This window comes from Schistocerca piceifrons, chromosome 1 (genome assembly GCF_021461385.2).
Source record: "Schistocerca piceifrons isolate TAMUIC-IGC-003096 chromosome 1, iqSchPice1.1, whole genome shotgun sequence".
NCBI lineage: Eukaryota > Metazoa > Arthropoda > Insecta > Orthoptera > Acrididae > Schistocerca > Schistocerca piceifrons.
Genome location: NC_060138.1, coordinates 1,137,363,357 through 1,137,378,295, shown reverse-complemented (window position 1 = coordinate 1,137,378,295; position 14,939 = coordinate 1,137,363,357). Strand labels below are relative to the sequence as shown.

Genomic DNA, 14,939 nt, shown 5'->3' with positions numbered 1-14,939 from the left:
GCACTTTAGAAAACGAAACTCAGGGGAAAAAACACATTTTGGAAAGATGTCTGGAGTGCAGCAACATGTACACTGCATATTTCCATATTATGAAAGTATAAATTCGAATTCCAGCAAACACCGCATGTTATTTTCCAAAGGATTGAAATTGAGATTGCGATGTGCTTTTGTAAGCCAGTTGTAGGTCACGTCCAGCAATCTCGCCAGCCGATGACAGCGGGTACTCAGAGCATAGGACACTTGATGTAGTCAGCCAATAGCAACATCACTGTTAAGTAGTGCGAACACACAAATAGGAAAACGTTATGGTTTAATTTAATAGACATAGTGTTGCTACAAGAAAAGAAAAGCTTTCATGTTTAATATTGGTCTTGAAGATTAATAAGCTACAAGAAAAGCTAAGCTTTCACACATAATGTTGATCTTTTTTGTGTGTGTTACACTTTAAGATACATCACACAAACGTGCCAGTAAATGTCTGATCTTCTGTGCTCAAAAATATTGTAAATGGTTGTCCTCAAAGATCTGATTTTTGAATGAGAGTCAAATGCTCTGTGATTTAAGAAATTCAGCGGACATTCGCGCACAGAGTTAATCTTGCGTAAAAGGAAATTTACTTTGAAAGTAACGCTTTTCAAAAAACCATTCGCAATATTCGTTTTAGCAGTTGCCAGAGAGCGTTAGATAACAGGCATCACTGTGCTTGCGCAGCTGTGATGCCGTAGGAAGCCCGTATGTTCGTACGTATAAAACATTAAATGATCTTACATTATGTCATAAAAGATACAAAATATTAGAGGATACTCCAAGACCGTGGGAATTTTGTGAACCATACTAAAATGCATAATTCAGCTTAAAGTGCACATTCCTATGTCCAGATTCAGATGTAAATTTTCTTTGAGTACCGGTACTGTATTATCTCGTGTTTGGTTCTTAATTATGGCACAATGCCATACGTGCTAGAAGATGAAAACGTGAACTTGAAATGCAGCGAACAGTTGAAGCTAGCCAATAGTGTGGAATTAAACACTTTGTTTCAAATAAATTGACTACCTCAGCAGAAAAGATTAATAAAAGTCAAATTTCTTTAACAAACTAACAGAAATAACTTCATTGTTCTGCAAGGCGATTAAAGCTTGACTGTCAGAAAGATGGAAACAAAATAAAATCTGAAACTAATAACATGTTTTAGCATTCCGTAATTGTGTGCATGTATTTTAATTCACTTGATAGCTCCCAGCCACAAGAAATCTGTTTTGTTTTCATTTGACATGAGAGCAATAAATGATGAGGAAACAGCAAAACCACTTAACGTAAACATGGGTCACGTGGAGACTGCCACCTCCCCACTACAACTCAGACTGCTCTGTGCATCAGGTCTGGATCTACGATATTTCCGAACCAGAGCAATATTAGATAATAGCGTTCCCCCTCCCATGAGCGTTTGAGGTAGGGCACCAAAAATTTAAAAAATCAACTTTTCAAAAATATCTTCATTTTGTACTGTACATCTTTCTGAAGAGTCTGATACATAAAAGATTGATGTTCGAGGGAATGTAAGACATGTTATTTGGTCTTAAGTGTGCCAAAGTGCAGTGCAACACCTTTTCACACAATATTCTTCCATCGCACATCTCTGTATTTCGCTCTGTGGAATTCAAACGTGTAATATTTTGTAATGGGTGCCATCAAACTATATTCAGGCCAGTGGAAATGAAAATGACCTGTGGTGCCTCTCCTGCTCCCAGTCGGCCGGCATGACACCCTGCACCTCTTAAGAAAATTCTCACAATTAATACTGGATGGGATTACTTGCAACCAGCAGAACAAGAACTCTTCAGAAAATTTGTAGTCTTTACTGCCTATTAGCTAAAAACTTGCTGTTTTGTGTGACATAAAATTAAATATAGGATACCTAAAACGAGTAAAGACAAGAGAAAAGCAAGACAGTACACATTTCTTCAATCCTTATCATGTTAACAATGTCAAATTTTGCACCAGAAAGTGACGATTTGTGGAAAGCGTTAATTTTTTGTTTTCATTTGAAAAAAAGTGCTGCAGAGTCGCATCGAATGCTTGTCGAGGCATATGGTGATCATGCTCTATCAGAAGCAATATGCAAAAGATGGTTTCAACGGTTCAGAAATAAAGATTTTGATGTAAGAAATGAAGAACGTAGAAGACCACCACAAAAGTTCGAAGACGTCGAATTGCAGGCAATATTGGATGAAGATGATACTTTGAGTCAGAAGCAAATGGCAGCAATGCTAAATGTTGCACAACAAACAATTTCTGGCCATTTGAAAGCTATGGGAAAGATCCAAAAGTGTGGAAAATGGGTGCCACATGAATTGAATATGGATTGGGGCTAAGAAATGAAAGAGGAAGCCGCCTGGTAGAATTTTGCACAGAGCACAACATAATCATAGCTAACACTTGGTTTAAGAATCATGAAAGAAGGTTGTATACATGGAAGAACCCTGGAGATACTAAAAGGTATCAGATAGATTATATAATGGTAAGACAGAGATTTAGGAACCAGGTTTTAAATTGTAAGACATATCCAGGGGCAGATGTGGACTCTGACCACAATCCATTGGTTATGACCTGTAGATTAAAACTGAAGAAACTGCAAAAAGGTGGGAATTTAAGGAGATGGGACCTGGATAAACTGAAAGAACCAGAGGTTGTACAGAGTTTCAGGGAGAGCCTAAGGGAACAATTGACAGGAATGGGGGAAAGAAATACAGTAGAAGAAGAATGGGTAGCTTTGAGGGATGAAGTAGTGAAGGCAGCAGAGGATCAAGTAGGTAAAAAGACGAGGGCTAGTAGAAATCCTTGGGTAACAGAAGAAATATTGAATTTAATTGATGAAAGGAGAAAATATAAAAATGCAGTAAATGAAGCAGGCAAAAAGGAATACAAACATCTCAAAAATGAGATCGACAGGAAGTGCAAAATGGCTAAGCAGGGATGGCTAGAGGACAAATGTAAGGATGTGGAGGCTTGTCTCACTAGGGGTAAGATAGATACTGCCTACAGGAAAATTAAAGAGACCTTTGGAGATAAGAGAACGACTTGTATGAATATCAAGAGCACAGATGGAAACCCAGTTCTAAGCAAAGAAGGGAAAGCAGAAAGGTGGAAGGAGTATATAGAGGGTCTATACAAGGGCGATGTACTTGAGGACAATATTATGGAAATGGAAGAGGATGTAGATGAAGATGAAATGGGAGATACGATACTGCGTGATGAGTTTGACAGAACACTGAAAGACCCGAGTCGAAAAAAGGCCCCCGGAGTAGATAACATTCCATTGGAACTACTGACGGCCTTGGGAGAGCCAGTCCTGACAAAACTCTACCATCTGGTGAGCAAGATGTATGAAACAGGTGAAATACCCTCAGACTTCAAGAAGAATATAATAATTCCAATCCCAAAGAAAGCAGGTGTTGACAGATGTGAAAATTACCAAACTATCAGTTTAATAAGTCACAGCTGCAAAATACTAACACGAATTCTTTACAGACGAATGGAAAAACTAGTAGAAGCCAACCTCGGGGAAGATCAGTTTGGATTCCGTAGAAACACGTGAGGCAATACTGACCTTACGACTTATCTTAGAAGAAAGATTAAGGAAAGGCAAACCTATGTTTTTAGCATTTGTAGACTTAGAGAAAGCTTTTGACAATGTTGACTGGAATACTCTCTTTCAAATTCTAAAGGTGGCAGGGGTAAAATACAGGGAGCGAAAGGCTATTTACAATTTGTACAGAAACCAGATGGCAGTTATAAGAGTCGAGGGACATGAAAGGGAAGCAGTGGTTGGGAAGGGAGTAAGACAGGGTTGTAGCCTCTCCCCGATGTTATTCAATCTGTATATTGAGCAAGCAGTAAAGGAAACAAAAGAAAAGTTCGGAGTAGGTATTAAAATCCATGGAGAAGAAATAAAAACTTTGAGGTTTGCCGATGACATTGTAATTCTGTCAGAGACAGCAAAGGACTTGGAAGAGCAGTTGAATGGAATGGACAGTGTCTTGAAAGGAGGATATAAGATGAACATCAACAAAAGCAAAACGAGGATAACGGAATGTAGTCGAATTAAGTCGGGTGATGCTGAGGGAATTAGATTAGTAAATGAGATACTTAAAGTAGTAAAGGAGTTTTGCTATTTGGGGAGCAAAATAACTGATGATGGTTGATGTAGAGAGGATATAAAATGTAGACTTGCAATGGCAAGGAAAGCGTTTCTGAAGAAGAGAAATTTGTTAACATCCAGTATTGATTTAATGACAGGAAGTCATTTCTGAAAGTATTTGTATGGAGTGTAGCCATGTATGGAAGTGAAACACGGATGATAAATAGTTTGGACAAGAAGAGAATAGAAGCTTTTGAAATGTGGTGCTACAGAAGAATGCTGAAGATTAGATGTGTAGATCACATAACTAATGAGGAAGTATTGAATAGGATTGGAGAGAAGAGAAGTTTGTGGCACAACTTGACCAGAAGAAGGGATCGGTTGGTAGGATATGTTCTGAGGCATCAAGGGATCACCAATTTAGTGTTGGAGGGCAGCGTGGAGAGTAAAAATCGTAGAGGGAGAGACCAAGAGATGAATACACTAAGCAGATTCAGAAGGATGTAGGTTGCAGTAGGTACTGGGAGATGAAGAAGCTTGCACAGGATAGAGTAGCATGGAGAGCTGCATCAAACCAGTCTCAGGACTGAAGACCACAACAACAACAATGAATTGAATGAAAGACAGATGGAAAAACAAAAAACCATTTGTCAAATTTTGCTTCAAAGACATGAAAGAAAATCAACTTTGCGTCGAATTGTTACTGGCAATGAAAATGGATTTATTTTAAGAATCCTAAACAGGAAAAATCATGGGTTGATCCGAGACAACCATCAACATCGACTGCAAAACCAGGTCGATTTGGCAAGAAGACAATGCTCTGTGTTTGGTGGGATCAGAAAGGTGCGGTGTATCATGAGCTTCTAAAACCCGATGAAACTGTGAATAATAATCGCTACAGACAACAAATGATCTATTTGAACTATGCATTGATCGAAAAAAGACCAGAATGGGCCAGAAGACATGGCAAAGTAACTTTTTTACACAACAATGCACCTGCACACAAGGCAAAACTGGTTCAGGATACAATCAAAACACTTGGCTGGGAGCTGCTACCCCACCCACCGTGTTCACCAGACTTGACCCCTTCCGACTACCATTTATTTTCATCAAGGAGACAACATTGGCTGAGGAACACTTCGATTGCTACGAAGAAGTCGAAAATTGGGTGTCTCATTTGTTTGCTTCAAAAGACGAACATTTCTATTGGCGTGGTGTCCACAAATTTCCAGAAAGGTGGTCAAAATGTATAGTAAGCAATAATCAGTACTTTGAATATAATGTTTTTACTTTTCAATGCAAAATTAGTGTTTCATTTTCACAAAAAAAAAAAAAAAAAAACGCTCATTTCATACCGGTACACCTGGTACACCCTGAAATATATATATGTTAATGTGTGCCTATCAGTACAGTACCAGTTTGCTGATAACTAACTCAATTTCTTTTAAGGAGATGCTGAGTCCATCCTGGATTTTCCATTGTTCAATTTCTTTTAATTATGATGAGCATCACAACTTGAAATTTTATTGATTTCAATGTAAAAACACAAGAAGCATAAAACACTAATAAATTATCCTAGCAACAAAAGTTAATTATAGAATTTTTTATAGTGCTGATTCACCAAGTAATCACTCAGAAAAATATTTATGTAGCATGTCTACTTCCAAACTTAACAATGGGCTAGGCATTCCAGCCTTTCTTGGAAACATCTAATATCTTAGCAAATCTACTTTTGCCATGGAATACAAATTTCTACACACTGACAACTAATCCTAATAATTATGTTAACCTAATGAAATGGAAATGAAGTCTCATGATTCTGCAGCAACTCATTTGTAGCACTGTCGTGTACCCACAGTTTGTAAGTAGCAAGGTAGTTTCTGCTGGCGGCACAAAGTAATAATTACTTCCTTGAAGTCTGAATGTTTCAGATATGCTGTTATCACTAGCAATAATCATGCAACATACATTGTGACTCTGATAGAATAAACACATTTTACAGTGTCAGCAGAAGCCACCAAGCTACTTCTAAGGATGGGGCTGGGAGAAGCATAAAAAAGAATTGCTGCAACAAGTTAATCTAAAAGCTCAGATTTGCACTCAGTGTAAAAGAAATCAGCTGTAGGTTAGCTAGGCACGTAGGAATCTCTCTGTTTTACTGCATAGTGAATTTAATACAAACAAACATAGAAAATAAACGTTTACCTGACTACTGTCTGTCTCCCTACACATCACTACACCTTGGACATATTCATGGACATTTAATGCTAATGGGGCTCTCAATACTGCTACAGGAAATAATATTTGAGACATATATTATCTCTGGGCTCACAGGACACTCACCTCAGTGGACAACCGGCCTGGTCGCCTCAGAGCAGGATCCAGATCACCAGGGCGTGTCACTGTAGCAACGACCACCAACCCTGGAACACTGTCGGCACGTTCCAGGAGAAGAGCAAGTTCTCCCGCTACTCTTCTCATGACACTTGCACTTTCAGAGTGTTCCTGTGATCTTCCAAACAGGATATCGATGGCTTCCAACACCAGCACGCAGACACCTAGGATTACAGCTTCTTAACTTCAGCCAGTCTTGGAATAAACAATTACAGCATTTACATTTCACAAATGATTGGGTGCATTAAAGAAAGCCAATAATATTAATGACAGCAGTGCACAGTTATTAATTACAATCTCTACATATGGAATGAAAGGAGATATGAAAAATATATAATTTTATTAAGAAGTGTGACTTGAAAATTAGCGCAGGTTTCTTATCAGTTGCACATCTCTTGAGTGCAAATTCCGCAAGCAATATGCATCTTCTGTCTTGAATCTACATAATGAAATGAGATCCATCCTTCATGAAATCCTCTCCACTCCACCAAGAGTGTCTTTCCGCTGTCCACCTAACCTTCGTAACCTCTTGGTTCATCCCTATGAAATCCCCAAACCACCTTCCCTACCCTCTGGCTCCTACCCTTGTAACCGCCCCCAGTGTAAAACCTGTCCCATGCACCCTCCCACCACCACCTACTCCAGGCCTGTAACCCGGAAGGTGTACACGATCAAAGGCAGAGCCACATCTGAAAGCACCCACGTGATTTACCAACTGACCTGCCTACACTGTGAAGCTTTCTATGTGGGAATGACCAGCAACAAACTGTCCATTCGCATGAATGGACACATGCAGACAGAGTTTTTTGGTAATGAGGATCACCCTGTGGCTAAACATAACTTGGTGCACAGCCAGCACATCTTGACACAGTGTTACACCGTCCGGGTTATCTGGATACTTCCCACTAACACCAACCTGTCAGAACTCCGGAGATGGGAACTTGCCCTTCAGTATATCCTCTCTTCCCGTTACCCACCAGGCCTCAACCTCCGCTAATTTAAAGTTGCTGCCGCTCATACCTCACCTGTCATTCAACAACATCTTTGCCTCTGTACTTCCGCCTCGAATGACATCTCTGCCCAAACTCTTTGCCTTTACAAATGTCTGCTTGTGTCTGTATATGTGTGGATGGATATGTGTGTGTGTGCGCATGAGTGTATACCTGTCCTTTTCTCCCCCTAAGGTAAGTCTTTCCGCTCCCGGTATTGGAATGACTCCTTACTCTCTCCCTTAAAACCCACATCCTTTCGCCTTTCCCTCTCCTTCCCTCTTTCCTGATGAAGCAACCATTGATTGCGAAAGCTTGAATTTTGTGTTTGTGTTTGTTTGTGTGTCTATCAACATGCCAACGCTTTCGTTTGGTAAGTTACATCATCTTTGTTTTTAGATATATTTTTCCCACGTGGAATGTTACCCTCTATTAAATTCTAATCAAATAATTTGTATGAGTTAATCATAAGAAATGTTTAATATTCTTTAAATTAGTAGAGATTCTTAATAGCCTACTTCAGTTCTGATGGAAGCTTTGAGCCATATGCAGAACATATAGAACAGCACAAAAAAACCTAGATTAAGAGGCGAAGTTAACTTGAAAAGTATTTTTGCATATTTTATTGTGCTTGTTAAAGAATCACACTCCAATTGAAACCGATTTTTATCTTTTTACAACAAATAGAATTAAGGAATAAATGTACTGAGAGATGAGTGCAGGATTCGAAGGAATTTCAAGAAGCTTCTGCAAGGAGTGTGGTTATTCGCATTCCACAATATTTAGTTGATTTCTCCAGAACATAGAACAACAGGAAGTGAAAAACATGTAAAATTATTCAACACAATGAGAGTTAATTCTGACGGCAAAAACAGAACAATACTATTCAGATAGGCATTCAAACAGTTAGCTATATTTGGACATAAGACTATTACAATCATGCAATTGTGAAACATTACAGTTTAACACCCATTAAAATGACATACCCAGTTGACAATAGGAGCAGAACCAATAGCAAACCCTGTGCGACATCTCATTTTGTATATCCCCATTCTGGATTCAATTTTATTCCTGTGGTGCAGTCCATAAATGTAGTGTACAACTCCATCAGTGCAAAAGAATGGAAGTCTTACTCCAACTTTATAGTGCATGAGAGTCTTATCAAAGCCACTTAATATACTAACAGGATAATTTTTCTTGTTTAGCTCTTCCACGTATTCATTTGTATAGTCATGTATATCTTTTTCTATGGAGAACCTTGTACTAAAGCTAAGCTGAAAGATAGTTAAGAAGTTCTGCTAACAAAAATAAATCAGTGTTTTGAAAAGAGGTGCAAAAATAAATTGGGTGGCAGCTTCCATTTCTGCAGCAGCATATCACTGTACAGAGTTTAGTTTGAGTTGTAACAAGCTTCTGACAAGAGGTGAATTATTTTGACTCACTGTGTGTATCTTAGCTTAAATTCTTAAATATCTTGTGTGTGTGTGTGTGTGTGTGTGTGTGTGTGTGTGTGTGTGTGTGGCGCGCGCACTTGCGCTTCTAGCAGCCACAGTTCCACATTTTAATTACTGTCTACTGTACTGGTAGTCAACCTGTTCCATACCAACCACTAGCGGGTGTTCCAGCTTTCACAGTAGGTGTTAGGGATTTTAAAAAAAATTCATTATGTTTTTCATAAAATTTTGACAAAGTAATTGTTAAATAATTATAAATTATAAGTTTAACTAGCTGTAACTCTGCTTTATAGATTTTATGAAGTAAAGTTACTTCCTAATTTATAAGTCATCATTACTGTAGATCTGGTTGGCAGTTAGAAAATTTTACAACTAACAAAGGTACAAAAGCTAGAAGTAGATAAAGTCTGACCCCCCTGGTCTAGCGTATTTTTCCACCATCTTTAGTGTGGATAAGGACTCTGATTGCTGCGTTCAGATATGAGCCAAGTTGGTGGCCTTTCACTCAAACCTCCAGTCAGTGCTGGCTACGGTCTCACACGTTGAGGCTGTTGCAAATGGTGTCACTCAGGGGACCAAACAAGGCAATCCGAGATATTTCCAGTACGTTCCACATTTCCCCCCGATCAGTCCACTACTGTGACTGTCTCTGTTACTGCCTCTACTGTGGTGGCACCCCCACCCATGGGTGAGTGTAAAGCAGCAAAATACCTTCAGGGCTGGAGGGGGAGAACACAATTGAATGGCCTTCCCAGTTTTTCTGAAAAACGGATTTCAGGTGTTATCAGTGGCTAACACACATCCTGAGGCAGATGAAGTTGCTTACCCTGTTTCATAGGAACCCTCTCAACCCACAAGATCTTGGCACCCATAGAGCGTGGGACTGCTGATAGTTCAGAGCTCCAATGTTTCATGCATGACAGGACCCCTTAGATACATGGCTACAAAGAGGGGAAAGAAATTCAGTGTTCACTGTGTGCATAATGGCACACGTCATTCCAGATATGGAACGATTGCTTCTGGACACCTTGAAAAGCACAGGTTGCAGCCAACTTCAAGTGGTCACTCATGCTGGAACTAATGGTGTGTTCCTCTTTGAACCGGATAAGATTCTCCCCAGTTTTGGATGGCTATCTGAATTGGTAATGACTGCTAGTCTTGCTTGCAAGATAAATACACAGTTCACCATCAGTAGTGTTGCCGATAGTACCATTGGTGAACCCTCGGTACAGAGCTGAGTGGAGGGCCTGAATCAGAGGCTCAGATGATCCTGCAACTGTAGGCTGCAGATACCTCAACTTGTGCTATAGGTTGGTAAGGTTTCGGGTTCATTTTAAGAGGTAAGGCATCCACTACATAAAGGAGTTGGCTACAAAGGTAGCAAGGGCTTTGTGGAATGGGTTGGGCAGTTGTTTTAGGTTAGGCGGTCTCAGCCTCAGTCCCCTAGGCTGCAGGACAAACACAGAATGAGAGTAGACATAGCAACAATCAGTATTGTAGTCATAAATTGTTGTAGCTATGTTGGGAAAGAACCAGAGCTCGAAGTGCTGACAGAAACCACTGGACATTAAATCATTATGGGTACCTACAGCTGGCTAAAGGCAGGGAGAGGCTCAACCAAAAATTTTGACAAAAGGACCTGAAAGTTTTCAGAAAGGATAGGTTAAAGAGTGCACAAAATAACGTGGACAGTAGATGTGCAATCGGCAGAGCACTCGTGGCGAGAGCAATAGTGACGGGGGTTACAGGCAGGCGCTGCAAGGGAAATGGTGAGTGCTGTTTGGGAAGTGCCATTCTAAACTGAAGCCAACATTAACATTTTTTATAAATATTAAGTGGAGTTCCTTCTCCGTCCACACTTGCACCGTGGTCATTCAAGAAGATCTACTGTCATCTCTGCTTTGGTCAGTATCTAAAACCAGTCCCACAGAAAATGCAACAAAAGCGGCAATTTATCTTTGCGTGCCTTTAACCATTTGTAACTTTCAGAGAAGCACAGTGAATGATTTCTCTTGTTGCCATGTTATAATTGGCTTCTTTCGCCAAAACACGGCGGAGTTTACACAAAGTCACCTCACTAACATGTTGCAGACACAACTGCAAAAGAATTCTTAAACAATGGTTTATGAAGTTTATTATTTGAGGAACTGATGTAAATAGGTCAACAGGTTATGGAAAAGCACATTCTTGATACAAAAAATAAACATCTTCACTTATGTTGTTCCAAACCCATAGCATTTCTCGTTTCACCAGCAATCAATAGCTCCTAAAAATTACATTCTTTCATGGAGAAAGTATGCAGTGTGTGGAATATCATGGCAAATAATGGAGTTTTGCATAAAAACCATATGGAAAAACACTCTGCTCTTTGTGTGCTATCATTGGCCAAAATCTCATTTCGATATCTCAAACCATTCATGAAATATGAGGAATGTTGTGAGTATTTCATTCTGGCTTTATCGCTGGTACGCACAGTCATAAATGAGTGTGCTACATCATATCAATTTTCTCGAGACTGATGACAGAGACCTCCACCCAGCTTCAAAGAAAAATTCAATATGTTAACTAAATTTCATACACAACAACATATTACAAAATATGCACCAAATGCAAAATCATAGCGACCCCTATTTTTCCAATGCAAACTTTTTCACATTTCATGCAGTGTCTTGCTTAAATGCAAATCACAACGACTACAACCATGAACAAAATGATGGGCATGTCATCATGAAGCTGACACATAAAGCTATAAGTAACACAAAAATGAAATTTTTTTACCACATAGTTCCTGTAAAATGGTTTGAGAAACATTGCAGGGGATGCATCTCGATTCTGTCATCACAGTGCATCGTTGACTGGCCAAAAGCAGGCAAACAATGTCTGCCTCCCCTTCTAAACAAAGGAATTAATTCGCACACTGCTTCGGACGAAAACTGCTCACTGGGCATCAGCCACTGTGTCCTGCAAAGACTAACACTAAAAACACTGATGGGACTTTTTGTCCCATAGCAAAATTTTAGCCCCTTTCCCTTTTCTAACCACTTTAGGAAGTGGATGAGGGTTCATGACTTAATATTCCTTAGCCTGTTACTTTTTGAAATAACAGTCAATGCTATCAAATGCATAGTTCTCAAGAAAAAATAATAAATACCTCAAATTGTCGATGGGACATTTTTGTCCAATTGTGTAAATTAAGTGCTAACAATTGCTACTCGTTGTTGGCAGCCCTTACTGCGCCTGCTGATGCAATGCAGGTATGAAACTAAGGGCAGAGTCTTTGAGAGAACAGAACTTTATACAAGTAAGAGGAACAGACACTGAAATAAAGTAAGATGACCTGTTGTCACAGTCTCATGGATGAGCAGATGTCGGTATTGAAAAATAATATTGAAGAAGTTGAATCTGAAGGAGAAGACATTGACATATATTGACTTATTCTGATTCTGATCTAAAACAAAGTACAGCAGGGAGCTCGAATGCATCGGAGTGCAGCAATGAAGATTCTAATCTCCATGTGCGTACAACAACATAAAAGGTAAGAAATAAGACATCCCTCAGATGTCATATTTCTGCTTTACTGGCGAATAGGTTATCGAACATATTCAAACATGAACTGAAATACTGGCACTTGGAGAATTGGGAGGTGATAAATGGTCAGTACCATTACTTTTAAAAGTGTGTGATGTCATGTAATCACTTCAGGCAAATCACGAGGTTCCAGCATAGTGCCAAAGCATGCATATTCCTTCCTCGTACATTTGTGTTGACGAGCAGTAGTTGCCTTCCAGTTATAGATGTTGGACCAGTCATTTCATGGCTTGAAAACCTAACAAGTATGGGATGGCTGTTGATAAAGATTGCAAGTATATGGTAAATTCTTTCCCGTATCTACGTAAAAATGAAACTAATCCTGGTGGAGAAATTTCTTAGTCATTTCGTAGTGAATAAACTTGTAGGACCATATCCAAATAAAGGAAGCAGCAATTCTGAATATGACAACTACTTCAGCTTTCACTAGTACTACATCTGAAAAAAAAAAAAAAAAAAATTTGGAGGGATGTACTTGAGTCCATGACGAGAACCTATGCAAGGCTATATCTTTCAAAAATGTCAGTGTAATCCTCAAACTGTATCAAGGAAAGCCAGGAAAGAATGTAATAATTCTAATTTCTTCCCACACAGGTGTTCAGTTGGGACTGAGAAGTTAAAACCTGATACAGTGACATGTTACAATGAAACTACATATGGAGTAAGTGTCTTTGAACAGATGGTCTGCAAGTATTCTGGTGGAAGAAGGTGGCCTGTTCATACTTTCTAAAACATTCTAGATTTAGCAGGCACCAATGATCAGGTAATCAACAATGAAACCTCAAACATCAAAATACCAAAACAGTATTTCCTTCTCAAGCTCGCAAAGGAACTTGGCAAAAATTATAAACACATCTATGTCACAGCTGTAACTAATCACAGTGAATCATCAGATGCAGGTGGAAGTCACCTGCTAGGTGTGAAAATCATAGAAAGATGGGAAAAGTTTTATATAAATGTGCTGCGCGTAACAAATTAGTTTGTAAGAAACATGTTGATACAGTTTCCTCTGTCTAGATCACAATGCTCACTCTACAGACAACACTGATCAGTAGGTATCCAAACAGAACATATTTACTTACTCAAGTGGTAAAGGTTACCTTTACATAATGTGTATCAAACTGTACAACAGTATCAGACTATGGAAACCTATGTTACCTGTTCCTGCTTACTTTCAGAAAATACTTGTATTTTTGGCTTGGATGTATTTCTATAAAAACACAAGATATCCTCAATTTATTATACACGGCTTTCAAGTTTTTGCATATTTAAACTGATTCAGACACAAAAATAAGAAAATATCCAATGTTTAGAATTAAAACAAAATAACAGACAATTAGAGTGACTATCTGTTACAGAAAAATGCATCCCCTACAACTTAAAAAGACTTAAAACACATTGACTTGAGAAGGGACATTTTTGTCTCAACAGTGGTCCTAGGGAGCTCGGAAAATCTGGTGGCTCTAGTGTTAAATACCATTGGTGGTGGAATGTTTGTTGTTCTTCAAAGTTGTTTACCTTATAGTAAAATTGAAGTATGTAGTTCTTGTGAGCTTGTAGAGGAACAGGCTATACTTGACAACCGGAATAAATTATTAATTAGTTTCTTTTACTGAACCCTGACTCAGATGATTCAGTTGCTGAACAGTGCAAAGAAACCTTAACCCATTTCAAAGAAGTATCTCACTCACACAATAAATTACAGTTTGTGGAGATTTCAGTGTAGCCTCAATACACTGCTGAAAATACACGTTTAATGTCAGTGGTACGCATAAAATATCATTTTAAATCTTACTAAATGCTTTCTCCAAAAATTTTGAACAATTACTTAGGAGACCACTCAAAGCGTAAATGGTTTTGAAAACTTACTTGACCTCTTGCTAAAAAATAATCTTAAGCAAATAGGGAGCATTGCGACAGATACAGGGATTAGTGACCTCAACGTCACTGTAACAAAAATAAACACAAAATACACCACTTTATTTAAATTTCTGTCATGGATGGATGGACTGATGGGGTTAAAGAGACCTAACTACAAGGCCAACGGTCTCTTAATCCTTTGGGAGTCAGGCAGGGAGTAGTCCCCAGAGAGGAAGTACACAAAAGGCAAATTCCAATGGACTCTACTGTATCCGAGAAACAAGAAACCTGAGACACAGAAGCAAGTTGAAGTGAATGAGGGACAAAAGGATGAAGGTGGGAGTGGAAGAGTTGCCCCACCAGAAAGCAGCTGGCAGCCCCCTGAACATGTTATGCGTCCGGAGACACACCTTCTGCATCCAACTGGCACTTCCACACCCTCCATTACCATACGAAAAACTACACACAGACAAGATAAAACATCAGGAAAGGGAACAATGACAACGAGTCTGACAA

The 14,939-nt window shown here is 39.0% G+C and overlaps 1 protein-coding gene across 1 annotated transcript in view; it reads right to left on the bottom strand.

The window, feature by feature from the left end:
* LOC124800592 (spermatogenesis-associated protein 5-like protein 1) overlaps nucleotides 1–14,939 on the bottom strand; it is an 85,427-nt gene that overhangs the window by 46,874 nt on the left and 23,614 nt on the right. The window contains 1 exon segment of the mRNA XM_047263007.1: nucleotides 6,482–6,696. Coding sequence (XP_047118963.1) covers nucleotides 6,482–6,696 — 215 coding nt within the window.